This window comes from Seriola lalandi, unplaced genomic scaffold (genome assembly GCF_002814215.2).
Source record: "Seriola lalandi dorsalis isolate HSWRI2012SDOR001 ecotype SW California unplaced genomic scaffold, Sedor1 jcf7180002054330, whole genome shotgun sequence".
Lineage (NCBI taxonomy): Eukaryota > Metazoa > Chordata > Actinopteri > Carangiformes > Carangidae > Seriola > Seriola lalandi.
The window spans coordinates 453,345-468,870 of record NW_019524883.1 but is presented as its reverse complement, the minus strand read 5'-3'; the positions used below and the strand labels follow the sequence as shown (position 1 = coordinate 468,870).

General features: G+C 39.1%; 1 protein-coding gene across 3 annotated transcripts in view; it reads right to left on the bottom strand.

Moving 5' to 3' along the window:
* otud7b (OTU deubiquitinase 7B) overlaps window positions 1-15,526 on the bottom strand; it is a 38,222-nt gene that overhangs the window by 14,582 nt on the left and 8,114 nt on the right. For all 3 annotated transcript variants that reach the window (XM_087174219.1, XM_023407142.2, XM_023407143.2), the window contains 2 exons: window positions 967-1,184; window positions 70-240 (listed from right to left, as the gene is read on the bottom strand). In XM_087174219.1, the coding sequence (XP_087030345.1) occupies window positions 70-240; window positions 967-1,051 (256 nt within the window). In that variant the 5' untranslated portion in view covers window positions 1,052-1,184. The remainder of the gene's footprint in view (window positions 1-69; window positions 241-966; window positions 1,185-15,526) is intronic.

The window sequence follows — 15,526 nt, the reverse complement described above, 5'->3', positions numbered from 1 at the left end:
ACGCACCGTAAACTGGTGTATATCTAAAAGTCAAACTGGGTTATGCATCTTGCATGCCAGTGGCCTTACCTTGCACCACCTCATCTTGTCGGTGGAGTATAGGCCGTCCTATCCTGGCCATCTCCTTTTCGGGTGGCAGATACGTCCTCTCCTCTGTGAACGGATACGTCAGGTTCCCAGCATGCACCTGACGAAGCTGTTCAAAGTCACTGAGAGCAGCAGTGAAATCCCAGTTCTTGCCTTCAGACACAGAGAGGGAACATCTGTCTAAGCCAACAGGTCCAGTGTGACAACCTGTATCTTGTTTCCATGTCGAGCAAATGACACATCCTTAATGAGTTTAAATATTTACCACAGGTTGATGCAACCATTGGCTGTCTTATCTTATGTAAAGGCCACTGGCACATTCCTTTGCTTGGGTAAATATCAGAATTTAAAGCACGTCTCAGCTCGCTGGCTCGCTGCTGTTCACTGCATTGCATTACATTTTTAACCCATATTCTTATCTGCAACTTGTGTTGCTGCTAGGCAACAAGAGCCCTGTTGACTCCAGTTATACCTTCCCTCTGTTACTGTATGATAGCCTAATTAACAATAACAAGCCAGAAGCACTGACTGAGACAGTGGTCAATTTGGCTGCTGCTAGAAGGCCTGGAACTAACAAAGACCAAATTAAAGATAAAAACTGAGCAGATCAAAGTGTAAGTGAACTGAATACATTTGGTAAGGACCTAACTGATTTGACAAGTTTTCTCATTAAGTTTAACTTGATTTGATAATAAATTTGATAATTTATCGCTACTCATTTACTGCTTCAAGTTTGCATCGTTGTGAGTTATTGTTCAGCATGGACACTGGACAATGTGTCAGTTATATCCATTAATATACTACCACAAGGATAGCATTGACTACTAAGAAAATATTTACTTTATTCTCTCTTTTCTCACTAAATACTCTGTAACTCACCCTCTAGCAGATCTCTGGCCAATCCTGGTTCAGCTCCAGTGGAACGGACAAAGTCGGACAGGACTGCGTCCATATCCACGGTCATGTGATCATGAATTCACAAGTTGGCGGGTTTCTTCCGGGTAGAAAAAAAAAGACAAACAAACGCAGAATCTGACCGGACAGCAAGGGAAGGGGTGAGGGGAGCAATCCTCTACTGGCTACTCTACCAGCCACACCTGAAAAAGGAGAACACAGATGGAAGAAGATTAAACCTACAGGTATAGACTCATCACAAGTTAAACATTCTCCAGAAAGATTAGAAAAAGCTTATAAGGAATCAAAGGAGCGTTAGAGCTTGAATGTTTAACTGGATGAGAGGCTGATATAATGACCGTGCTTGACCCCTTTTCAAATGCAAGCCCGTTGTGGCCTGGATGCTTTTGAACTTGACACCTTTGTGGCCACTTGTCCCACCCATGACAACAGCTGTGGCACAACAAAGTGTTTCACAAAAGCATTTGCACAAATTTTCATTGGAACCCAATGAAAGTCAAATGACAACATATCATGTGAGCAACTTCACTGTGTGGTTTTCAGCATTCATACTGTTTTTGGGAACACTATAATTAACTGTGATGATTTCAGAAAAGCTGTCAGAACCCATCACTTATGTCAGGACTCATTATTATTTCAGAACATGGACTTGACACCAGAGAATGTTTCAATCACACCTTCAGAAGAGAGAGCAACAGATCACGGGCAGAAACCATTGAAATCGTGTGTAAGAGAAAGCAAGACATTTGTGTGAGGTGTTCACCAAACAGCCAAGATAAGCTCTGCTTTCACTCCAAATCAATTAGTGATAATCAGCATACTGATATCAAATGCCAATATTTGCCTGTTTTTGTGCCATCAAAATTGGGATTTTTGTTAATGTCATTTAAATAAAAGTATAGAAATATTTCATATTTCAAATGGGGCAGTTAAGCAAATGGGCCTAAGTATCATATATATTCCTAAATCCAATTTGTCTGACCAGTGTGCCTTTCAAGAGGCCACTTGAAATTAATTAGGCTATTTTACTCTTCAGATTTCAATGGCAAAGGACCTTCTTCAGGTGGGCACCAAAATCAATTCAGAAACATTATCAAGATCGAGAGAAAAAAAAAGGTCTATACAGAGTCTGTATAGATGGGCTGGTGACACAATGGATGTAGAGGGCGATCAATGCCAGACAAAAGGAATGAATCAAAGCAGTCCTGGCTCAAAAGATGCACTTTGGGGGCCAAGCTGAACTCGTAAGCCTTTGTTTTACCAGGAAAGATATTCTGAGCGTGCATACGCTTTTTTAGCAGTCACATTTCCACAGTTACAAGCCTTGTTCTGTAATATTTGTCCACAACACTTGTCATAGTGTACTGTAAACTTTGTATTTCAGACATCTCAAACATCTGGTAAATGATAAACCACGCTGATCAATGCAGGTCAAAAAGCAAATTAAATTTTCATCTTTCATCTTAGGGCTGCAACACTCAGTACGTACCTACAGTATGGTAATTTTACTTCATACCAACATACGGCTTTCAACATGTAGTGTGTAGTACTATACATGTAGTATGCATAAATAATGACAACGCTCTATGGGTATTGTAACTGCAAAATTACTGTTACTGAAGTTCAGAAACGGCCTAATGCAGTTTTGGCTGACTTTTCTTTTTTTCTTTTTTAAATCTACCTACAGTCATCTATTCCCATCCATCCCATGGCTCATCCACCACCCAATGTTCCTGCCTCATCTCTGACTCAGTGAACCCTTTTCCACTGCGCCTGATGAGTCACGAGTTTACTCTTCTTACACCTCTCCATCGTCCTCTCGCTACACGCTCTCTCTACCTTCCTCAGTTTCTCCATCATTATTAAAAGCCATGCAGGCACACAGGGGAGGAACAGACTTCAGCACAAAAGGCCTTTCTCAGCCAGCAGATTATTTCCAGAGCGTTCTCTGCAAAGTCGGGCATTCAGCAGTCTGCCCTGCAGGGTCTCCTAACATTCTTGCAGTCTGTCAATTCTGTTACGTTCAGGTCCACTGATCACATACACACGACTTAAGAGATGTGAGATAGAGGCCAGTTAACCATTTAAAACCACAGGGTATCAAAACAGACTTGGGCCGCATTCAGACTGGTGCTGGAGATGTGGGTTAGCTCGTGTTCTGACTGACACGGCATTAAAATACTTTTTTTTTTTTTAAACACCAGGAGCTGTGGTGGAGTGAGCGTGTTGCTATAGGTACCAGTAAGATGTAATATGAACCAGTCCAGCAAGAAATAAAACATGCAGCACCAGAGTTTATATGCCTCAAAGACCCTGATCAGACAGGGTGCAGTTTTTGCAGTGAGAGGCGTCTTTTTCCAGTTGTTTTCTATAGGCAGTAAGTATTTTGCATGCTACCTTTGCGCCCTGGGCACCTTGCGTTTTCGCAGGAGCGCTTAGAACAATCTGAAAAATGAAAAAAAGTTGAAGCCTGAGCAGAAAACCGCTTGGCATCATTTGCATTTTTTCCCCACTCTCCAATCCGAAGAATTGAGAGCATTGGGCATTGGCTTGGAAACTGCTGGATACCTGGAGCTATACGACTTTACCAACCTCAGTTACCATGATTTGAACAGAAAACAATAGGCCTCGAGATAAATTAGTGCCGCACTTGTAGATTTTGGGTAAGTTGTTTTCATAATCAGATTTCATTTCCCTGTATCTTGCGTATTATTTAGGAGCCATAGAAAGAGCAAGTGCCCTCTGCCTGTATCCTATACACTTAAATAACATGTACAGATGTGTGACTTTATTTCACAACAAAATTATGGTTAGGCTAAGGGTATGTGATTTAGTGGTTGCCTAGCAACAATAAAAATGCACTGCACAACAAAAAGCTCAGAGTAGTGCGAGTTACATTTTAAGCAAAATGTAACTATTGCTGGTTCCAGCTTCTCAAACGTGAAGATTCAATGTTTTTCTTGTACATGATCTTTTGGTTTTTGACTGTTGATTGGATTAAAAAAAAAGAAAAGAAAAAAAAAGACATTTAAAAATGTCAGCTTGAACCTGGCATTTTCATATTTTACAGACATAATAATTAATCAATTAATCAGAAATTAATGAGTAGATGAATCAATAATGAAATTAATTGCAGCCCTATATAGAACATGCTATAAAAAGTCTATATAATGTGCACTGCGCTGTGGCAAAACACAAAATCTGAGCCAGGACCAGCTTCTGTAATGGCCTGCAAAGAGCCAAACAGTGAACATCTGTGTGGTCAGTGGTCTACTCTATTTGAAATGAATGAGGAAGCTGAGTTTTTTTTTTTTGTTTTTGACACAGAGCTATTGTCACATTGGAGGGTGATCTGAAAGGGTCAACATGGGTCACGTGACCTTTTTGACCCTTGTTCTGATGATTGAATGCAGGTTGGGTTGAGTTCTAGTAGACAGGGATTTAGGAATATTAATATTAGGTAATTAAAGTTCATTGACATAAAAACATGTAACCGTTCACTCTCTAAAGAGTAACATCATGTAGAGAACATGGCAATAGAAGTAAAACTGCATTCAACCTTTTTAGTAATTATGTAATGAAATTCTATGTAGTTTAGTTTGACAGTGACAAGAATGTGGCAGTTGCAGACTCGAGACTCTGAACACTGACAATTAGATATTAACTTGTGACGCCAGTCTTATACGAAGTGAGGCATGTTTGGTGCAGATCAACTACGAAAAAACTAAAGCAAAACAAACAGAAAACAAAAACAACTATCAGTTCCAATGCATAGGAGTTTAAAGTTTTAAAATGAACTAAAAAAATGTCCACTCAATGTGAAAGTCAATATTGCAATATCAGTTCTAGCAAATCAAAGCAGTACCAACTTGTATTAATGAATATTGGGTTTCAACTCTACCTGCACTGACTCCAATGGCTTTGGCAGAATCCTGCCTCTGTCCTGGAACTCAGGGTACTATGTACAGCCTCTGGTTTGTTTACTTTATAGCAACACCTAAAGGTAATCTGATGGTTTAATTAATCAACGCTGTTGTTTGGCCACAAATATTGGCACATCAACTGACAACACAAAGCACTGGCAGCCAGAAGAAAAACTGTGAAAAAGGCGATAAAAGTGAAGGTTGTGGACAGAATGTACCAACACAGATCAACAAAAGGCTGGCTGTTGTTACTCTTGGCCTGTAACATCAGCCATTCCTGTGAGCCCACTATGATGCAATTGATGTAATGTCACATGGCCACACAAGTCAAGCATTATTAAGGAAGTTGAAACACATACAACATAAGACAGACATAACCACTGGCAGATGTGTCAGAACGTACAGATATGAAGTTAGAACAGTAAAATCAGCGGCCACTTGAGTTTGAGTTTATCAAATGATATAAATTGAAGTGGTGCAGCAAAAAGTCTGATATTTTACCTTACAGTCTCATTACCATATTGTTAGCGTGGGTTAGAGTCCATAAATTACTTTTTTCTACCAAAAAATTTGCATGGAAATTACAGTAAACCTGATGTTCACCTCTAGTGTCAATGACATGCAGAGATCACACAAACACATATTATAAAATCATATTCCATACCCTCAATTTTTTTTTTTTTTTTTTTGGTGGACAAAATCTTTAACTTGCCAGCCAGCAAAAAAAAAAAAATTGTATAAAAGAAAGACCCTGTGTGGATTACTGGCTAACATTAATGCGCGCTGCTGCCAACGTTGGGCAGTCAGTGATTTGTGTCTGGGATGGCTGAGCTTTTGTCTGGCAGGAGGGCTTACGTAACAGGAGCTGCTGACAACACGTGGTTGCTGAGCTGAGGGCTGGGAGAATGGCTTGGATCAGGGAGACGAGGAGGTCACCACAGCCCACTGTGTCAGCCCTTGGTGGGCTGCGAGGGTCAGTTCACTGCTGGGACTAGGGACACAAGTTTGTTTTGGTAGCCTTTCGATTATTTTTGAAGGAAATGTTTTTATAGTCTTCTTATGGAATCCATGCAGAAAAACGGTGGAGTACAGCCACTGTTTGCCACTGTTGACCAATGAGCAGGGGAACTGGAGGAGTTTAAGCGGCCTGCTCGTCCTGACAGTAGGAGGAGGATGGAAGGGTTGTTTATTGAGTTTGTATCTGGAGGAGTTCAGCAAGCCTGATTCTCTAACCTGACAGAGAAGACAAACACAGACTAAATGGTCCAGCTAAACTGTCAATTACATTCTAAAGATGCAGGAAATAATATGACACTGATCAAATGGTGAAACAGCTATGTAACCAAGCGGTAATACACAAACAATACATTTTTAGATATGGTCTGCAAAAAGCTAGTCTGATTCCAGACATCTGAATCACTGTTAACGTCTGATTTTTTTTTATGAAATAAATGGAATGTAAATTTAGGCTGATTATCAGGCTCCATAAAAGCTCAAGAAATAAGCACAAAACCAACTTACACTGACATTACTACACTAATACAATTTTGTAATGCTCTATTCTAGATTTGTCGGTGTTGTTTTTATATGAAACATTCTTAATTGCTTTCCTTGTATGAAAGCATTTGTTTTTGTTGTCATCGTCTTTGTTGTTATAAAGTCCAGACAGGATTTAGCAATATTTTTCCAATGGGTTGGTATCAGCTTGGGTTAGGGGTAGCAACATTACCAACTGCTCACAGCAAACCAAGATAAGGAACAGACAATAAAATGTAGCACACACACAGGGTAAGAAAGAGAGAAACTAGGCTTTTAGCCTAAATGCAAAAAGGTGCCAGTGCTCTAAATGCTTTGTCATGCCTCCCTGTGTAGGTTACTCATGCAAGGTCACTCAATATGTCATGACCTAAATTGAAAGAACACCACTAATTCTATATTTTTCAATGATGATAACGATCTGTGGTAACCTACCATTTAATAACAGTAAATGTCAATGAATTGGAGCCTTATCTAAATACTTTTTTATTTATAGATTAATTATGCAATGAGGTTGTCCATAAAAATTGTAAGGAAAAATCACATGCATTATTAAAAGAGTCTGAGTTACAGAAAGAACCTGAGCATTTTGCGTTTCTCAAACTATTATAACACAGAATACTGCTCTTTTTTGATCCTGTATTCATGGCCATTACAGATGTGAACAGTTTAGATTTAGGTTCACACACACATAGACAGACAACTATGTTACTCTGTGCAGTCAAGGACTGTCAGTGAATTTGGGAATGAAAGCATGTTTCGATTTTGAAACGTTTTGCGTTTTGACTTTGAGTAATGTAGTCTATTCACTTGATCAAGAGTTTCGCAAAACCTGCTTCTCCACATGCCTGCGAAGGTCTCCATGACAGAGGGAAACAGGGTCATGGACTGGAACCTGTCTAAAGTGGAAGATTCACTGTCTCACTAAGGTTACATTCATCATGTGAAACATGAGCTTTGCTATACAATTAAAGGAGAAAGGAGTTGGGGTCAAAGAACAAGAGGAGTACACTGCATCTGAATAGATACTTAACAATGACCCAGAATTATTTTATTATCTGATCAGTCTTTGGTAAGACTACCTAAAGAGGACGCCTGAGTTGTTCCGTTACCCTTTGATGGTCAGGACATGATGAATGACATGTCTATAAATGTGTCAGTTCTATTTTAGTTCCATCACATAAACCTTCCCTGTGATCTCAGTGAATGTAACACACCCGCTCAGCCTTGCAAAACCATATGAGTAATGAGATAAAGGGCATAAAGTAAGCAAACAGGGGAAGGCAATGTGGCTGGTGGGAGTTGGAGCAGGGGTGAATACTGTGCTCCATCTCCGGTCCAGAGTGATGGTGGGATAGAGAACAAAACCTTCCAGCCTTTAGACACAGCAATAAGTAACTAGAAACTGCAGTACAGAAATGCTAGACTAGATATGAGGTAATTTTAGTGTTTTATTCAATGTAAATTCAATATCCTTCATTTTTAGATTGTTGTTCGGATAAATAAGACATACAACGATGTTACCTTGGACTGTGAGGAACTATGATAGACATTTTTTCACTCTTTTTTGACATTTTAGTGAGCTCTCAAATGACAATGTCCACAAACAATTAATTTTGGTTCAGTTTGATTCGATTCTTGATGATTTGGTTACATCAGATAAATGTGTTGAGTAACGTACTTCTAAGAATTTATCCTGGGATCGTAAATTTCTTCTACATTCAACAAGTTAGCGACACTGTTGTTTGCTTGAATATAAAATTGTGTAATGTGCACATTATAAGCTAAATTGTAAACAATTCCCAGTTATAAAACTGTGGACCAAGGATTTATTTTCCTTGGCAAATGCAAAACAACTAAAACAGAATGCATATGTAATTTTTTTAGGTCTACATGAGCAAAACAGCTGAGCAAGAATAATAATAAAAAAAACTGCACCACTGACAAGAGGGTCATCATTATGCATACTAAAAAAAAACAAACAAATACTATCCCATACAGCTACACATGGACTGTCAGCAGCAGATGCTTCCGCTAAGTACAGACATCCATTTTAACGATCACTTTGAGCACAGAAAGGGCAGAAACTGAAAGTCTGCTCACTAAATCATCTGCACTGTTTGTGTTGACATCATTCTGATAGACAGCTGTTAGCTGGGGTTAGCTCCTCAGCAGGGACAGACTGAGTAAAATAGAATCCACACACTGTTCCCTCCACTTCCACAGTTTCCATCTCATAGCCAGACATAATATCTCTTCAACAAACACAGAGTCTTTTCTCTATCCATCCCTCTCATAGATGTGATGTCTAGAGTCACTATGAGATAGGCAGAGCCAGCTAACCATCATGAGTCATGACAGTCCTGTTAACTGTGGTGGGCCTGCATAGACTGTAACTATTTATGTAAGAGATTACAGGACAGTCGTGACTCAAAGCGACTCATATAGCCAGCTATTATCTACGTTACTATCTAATTAATTAAAACTTCTTTGTGCATAATTTCCACAATGTAAACATTTTACACTTCATGCAGCCCTAAACCACAGCATAACATTTAACAGATGTACATATTAACTATAAGAAAAGGCAGAAAAGCAAAAATTGATCTTGGGCTTTTAAGAATCGATATGGGATCATTCCAATTAAAAATAATCACAATTAATCAGAAATTGATTTTTTTTTTATCCAGCACTACTAAATGATTAATCAAGAAAATAATCTGCAAATTAATCAACAATGAAAACAACAGTTGCAGCCCTGATACAATGTTATCTTGGACACAGTTCTTTGGAAAACTAGTCTAAAAGAATCCCTTTCAAGAATGTTTGTTTATGTTAAAATTAAAAGCCTCAAATATGTGTATCGGCCTCAACAATCCAGTATCAGGCAGCCTATACTGTCAACTAATAAGGGGAATTTGGAAACATACTGTAGGAAATCTTATTTGTCCACATGAGTGATGCACCTAAGTCTCAATCAGTTTGATGCTGTCAGAGGTATCAGTCTAAGGAAGTGCTCTCAATGTCTGCGATGGGCCTATCTCACTGTCCTTAAAACCACAGACGCATAAAATGATGTAGGAGTAAATACAGCAAATGTTTCTTTGTTAATTCACTTCTCAGTGAGTCAAAGGCCTGTGTTTTTTTAAATGCTCCAGAAACAGGGCTGGATTTGCTGTGAACAATTTATCACCATAAATCAGAGGAAGTGAAGTAAACCAGAGGAGGAAAAACAAAGGTGTGGTGAGATAGCTGTCCTTAAGCTGTCTTTATCTGTGGAGTGCTGTAATCTGGTTACTGACTGAGCCCAGTCAGCCTACACTGACTCATTACATAACATGAGAGCTCCGGCTGAGAATGAAGCTGATCGCTGCCTGGTTAAGGAATGGAGAATGCCCTGTACCCAGTTCTTCCAGAGTTTCTCAGATGAATGGAGCAGTACAATGGATCTGTTGCTGCACATGTACAAAGAAGAAAGAATTGCTGCCATGGGATGTACTGCTTTAGTCCCTTTACACATCATCAGCTAATTTGTAAAAAAAAAAAAAAAAAAAAAAAAAAAAAAAGAGCTTGTTTTTTTTTCATATTTATGTCCAAACCTGCAGTTAATGTAAGCCGAAGCCAAGTTTGTGTTACCCTGTCACACAGTTCTGATCACACCTTGTAAATGACCATCAAAAGCCATTGTTTTATACAGGCTATAGGTATATTGTCATCAGCAGTACTTCACACATACAGTTGGCTACAGTTGCACTGCTAGGTTGAACACTCACAGTATATTTGGTTAGCTATTGCTAACCATGAATCATAACCTAAAAATAGTAACATTAACTCAGCCACTTAGTAGTTCAAAAGTACAATGTTCTTGTGTGTCTATTGTTCAGTCGGCATGACAAAACCCGACACGAACCCAAACATCATTTCTAAATTTTTGACCTAACCTGGCCCGACCTGTCAGGTCTTAAAGGGTACCCTCAGGCTAGGGTCGGGTATCCAACCTCTACAGTGGACCCCAGAGCCTTGGTCAAGAAAATGCACACAAGAGCACAGGAATGCAAAATCCTTACTCAGTACCACACAATATCATTCTAAACAGCTGGGCAATGTTTTCATTACTTACAATGTTGTAGTTGTGTTGACAAAACACACACACAGATAAATATGCCCAAAACAGCACAGACAAAAGAAAAAGCAGAATATTTCAGCCAATTTTGTAATTTTCTGCAACATCAGTTATCTTCAAGGGCAATTGGGTGCATCATATGAATAGTGTAGACACATTACTTTCCAAGGGCTTGTATAATGACAAAGCATATGATAAGCATTGCATTGTAAATACCCCCTCTGGGTAATACAAGGCTGCTGCTTCAGAGAGAGGTTTAGTGTTGTAAAGCACTTCACTGCCCTTTCTGCTTTCTCAAAGTCAAAATACATTAATTTATAAAGCACTTTCAACTAATATTTTCATTATAGAAGGGAGAAAAGAGAAAGGCCATAGATTCACCTTTAAGTAACAGCAACCAACACAAAATGTAGGATTCTGATAGCTTGTCACTGCTATACATTATTTCCTGTTCTGCTTGTAAAGTGCTACCTCACTCATTCTCCTTTCACCAGTACAAAGGGAGGGTACTGATGTTTTCAGTTGCTATTGGTTTACATCTCAGAAATCAATACGGTAAATTGCAGTGGGACCATTTCCCTGGACAAAAGGAAATATGCTAGAAAGCTGGTAATTGGAGAAAAATCAATAAAAGCCACTGAGCAGTAAAACAGAACATCCACACAGCTGTTGTTGACATGTGAATTATAGGAACTAGTGGACCATTTAAAGTTCATTAAATTGAAAAACTAAAAAAAAAAACATGCTTCTTCATATGAATATCAGAAAGTTTTTGCCTTAAGTGGAGCACAGAATCCTCATGTAGCTGCAGCAAGGACTGGTTATCTTCTACCCAAATAAGGCATTAATTATCTTTCTCTGCTTCTCTCGGCCTACACTGTAAGAAGTGTGAAGCCTACCAAGTACATACTAACAAGTGGGAATCCAAAATTTAAAAAAAGTAGGAAAAGATAAGCCTCCATCCATGAAGTCAAGTTAATATCATTCTGTAGCTGAGATAATTTATATCTAAATGAAAGTTAATCTTATATAAGGCAGCTTTATTTGTATATTATGAGCATGATAAGGTTGTTGGTTATAATATGGCATTATTAATGTATTAATCTGAAGATAACTGCTCAGCTGAAGGCATGCTGTTTCTTTTTTGCTAGCAAGTGAAAGCCTAGTACAACTGTGTGCCAATGAGCATATCTGATCATTTGAGGGCCTGTTAAACAAATGCTAAAGAATGGCACTAGTACCTTATGAGACTGGGAGTGACAGGGAAGCAGGGCCACGCAGTCGGTCAGACTTTAAGACTACCTTCACACTGCAAACCTTCGTGCTCAATTCTGATTACTTTCTAAATCCGATTTTTTTATGTAGCTGTTCACATTATCTTTTAAAATTTGGCCGGTATTATAAGGCCAATATATATGGCCAACATATATTGAATATAGACTATAGAGAATATGTGAACTGGTCATGGCCCTGATGTGACCCACATGCGCAGAAGAACAACAAGACATCACACGCAGCACTCTATGGAAGTAAACAAGGAGAAGTCATCACATTGAATGTGGGATCATACTTGGGAAAAAAAGACATATAATGTTTGCCAGTTATATTATCATGATGCGTGTTTATTTGTTCATTATATACTATATTGATATATTTTGTAATTAAACATTTTTCAATTTAAAAAAAAGGAGAAGTTGGGAATAACAAACATGGAGGCCACAGATGTGAGCGTTTACGGTCTCATTTTTAAGTTATTGTACAGTGGAATAGGCGAATGTGGAAGCAGATGATGAGTAGGAGAAGAAGAAGAATTAATAGAAGGAGAACTTATAGTGTAATTATGACTTTTTGTGAGCAATGGCTGCTACTTCGGTAGAGGTGTGTGTGGATGCGGAATCAGAGCCAGGAATGGTGGGATCATGACGTGAATGGCTTCAATGAAACAGATTTCATTCAAAATTTCAGGATATCAAGGGCTACTTTCATCTACATCTGTAAGCGCCTCTGCTCAAAGACACTCACGTCAGGCGGCCCACCTCCCTGAAAATGCGCGTCGGCATCTGGTTATATTGGCTGGCTACAGGGGCATGTTACAGCACGCCTGTCAAATCTGTTCTGACGTAAAAGTCGCATTGAATTCCAATACGGGTCACATGGCTGTTCAGACTGAGGTCGCTTTTCAAAAAATCAGATCTGTATCTGATTTAGAACCACATATGAAAGTGGCCCGAATCTGATTTGGAAAGATCAGATTTCATGTGATTTATGCTGTTCCGGGGTCCGCTGTGTGAACTTAGCCTAAATTATGCTTTTAGACAACACCAGAGATAATGTTTTCAGAAAGTGATTCTCCACTCCATGAATAAAACCTTCAACACCTTACTTATTCTGCCAATGTAAGAAAACTTCTGTGGTCCCAGGGTATACAGTGGCAAGAAAAAGTATGTGAACCTTTTGGAATTTCATGGTTTTCTTACTAAATTTGTCATAAAATGTGATCGGATATTCATCTAAGTCAAGGGTATTGACAAATATAACGCGTCTTAAATAATACCACAAAAAAAATTGATCTTTCATGTCTTTATTGAGAGTAACCAAAAAATCCTCATAGTGCTTGTGGAAAAAGTATGTGAACCCTTGAATTAATGACCTCAAAATAGCTAATTGGTGTCAGGTTTTAGCATACACGGAGTCTTGTTAAGACTATGAGTTTGGGGGGGCGTCGTGTGGCGTAGTGGTCTAAGCAGGCGTCCCATGTGTAGAGGCTACAGTCCTCGCTGCAGTTGGCCCCGGTTCGAGTCCTGCATCGGACGGCCTTTACTGCATGTCATTCCCCCTCTCTCTGCCTCCCCATTTCCTGTCTCTCTCCACTATCCTGTCCAATAAAGGCACAAAAGCCCAAAAAAATATACTTTAAAGACTATGAGTTTGGGGGTGTGGACTAAAGCTACTGTGACTGATAAAAACCCCTCAAACTTTTGAGGGGAGTTTGTTTTGTTGTACACATTTATGTGAGCCATGCCTCGCCAAAAAGAGCTTTCAGAGGATCTACGATCAAGAATTGTTGATTTACATAAAGTTGGCAAGGTTTACAAAGTGATTTCAAAGACTTTAGAAAATAACCAGTCTACAGTTAGACACTTTGGGACTGTTGCTACTCTACCAAGAAGTGGACGCCCAGTCAAAATGACACAAAGAGCACAACGAAGACTCATCAATGAGGTAAAGAAACAACCCCGAGATGACAGCCAAAGAGTTGAAAGCATCATTGGAACTGGCTAACATCTCTGTTCATGAGTCTACAATACGTAAAACATTGAACAAGCAGGGTATCAACCAGTTATTAATTCTAAGGGTTCACTTACTTTTTCTACTGCCATTTTGAATGTTGAATGAGTGTGTTCAATAAAGACATGAAAGATGAGATTTTTTCTTGTGTTATTATTTTAGACACATTATATTTGTTAATATCCTTGACTTAGATGAAGATCAGATCAGATTGTATGACACATTTATTCAGAAAACCATGGCATTCCAAAAGGTTCACATACTTTTTCTTGCCACTGTATGTTGGAACAACTGCTTTTTCAGCAAGGCTGACAAGTAGCACTCATTCAGTGACCCATTTTGAGTTAATGTATTCCCAGAAAAGATATGTCTGGAATATATCAACACTATAAGCTCTTTGTCAACAATGCGATACAGTCAGACAGGGAAGAATTGTTACTTTACTTTCCCATTTGGTGTTCTCTCTTCCAAATAAAGTAGACACCAACTATCCATAATGAAACTGCACATTTCAGGATCCTCCTCACGCCGGTAATATCCTCGAGCACTAATAGTTTGTAAGAGTGGCATTTAACAATGTAACGAGGGGTGCAGTAGAAGTAATCCTGGCCACGACAGAACAGAGCATCGCCCATGGTAAGTCCTACATCCTTCAATGATGTAATCCACCTAATCACACTTCAGGATGTTCTGTTACCATCACCACCAGGCTACTACAGAAGCAAAGCACACCATGCATGATGAAACAAACTCCGGCTGATGTCACAGTGCTAAAGGGATAAATCACAGATTATGGTAGGTTCTTTGATGCTACTTGTGTTATGTCTGCTGAATGATATAGTGTTTTTGACCTATAAGCTTCTGTGATGATAACATTTGTTTCTAACTTTAGGAAACTTGACTTTATCTGTATATATTATATCAGTTGATTAATCAGCTATCTGCTTTTTCCTACTCCAAACTATCGTCATAATATCAGCCTTTAAAAATCCACTATCAATTGACCTTTAAAAGGAAACCAAAGCACATTTCAGAAAAAATTCCTTAAGCAAGTAAATTATTATTACTAGAATAAATAATATTTTTGCAGTGTGAAACATGCAACAGGCACATTCCAGCTGATGATGGCTTGACCACCAGCTGTGGGCGTCTGTGTGTGTAATGTGTAAGACAACACCAGCCTGAATGCACACACAGCTGATGTCAGAGATTCCACACCATGCCTGCCCTCTTGGAGGCCATGCCACTGGAGCTGGTCTAGTCCAAAGCTGTCCAGTCATCACACAAAAATTTGCCAAGTCTAACTTCCCCCTCGCGGCCTCCCTATCCTGCTTGCTGGCTCAGAAACATCCAAACCTGATCCATGTGAACAAAGCAACCAGCATTTTTCTCTGTGAGTGCTCAAGGCAAAATAAGGTGAAAAAAACAAGATCTACTTACAGATCATGAATTTGACCTCAGCTTTATTGTTTGGAGTGTATAAAGAGCCAAAAGATGTGTTGACCTCATGTTGCAGTAGTGTTGAACTTTATGACTGAGCTACTGCAACTGAATACTGCTCTAAGTAGCTCTCCTTGTGCCTAAACCAGAGCAACTGTGTAAGCACAACTACAATACCAATGCTTACAGAGAATCACCACCTAATCTCTGAGCT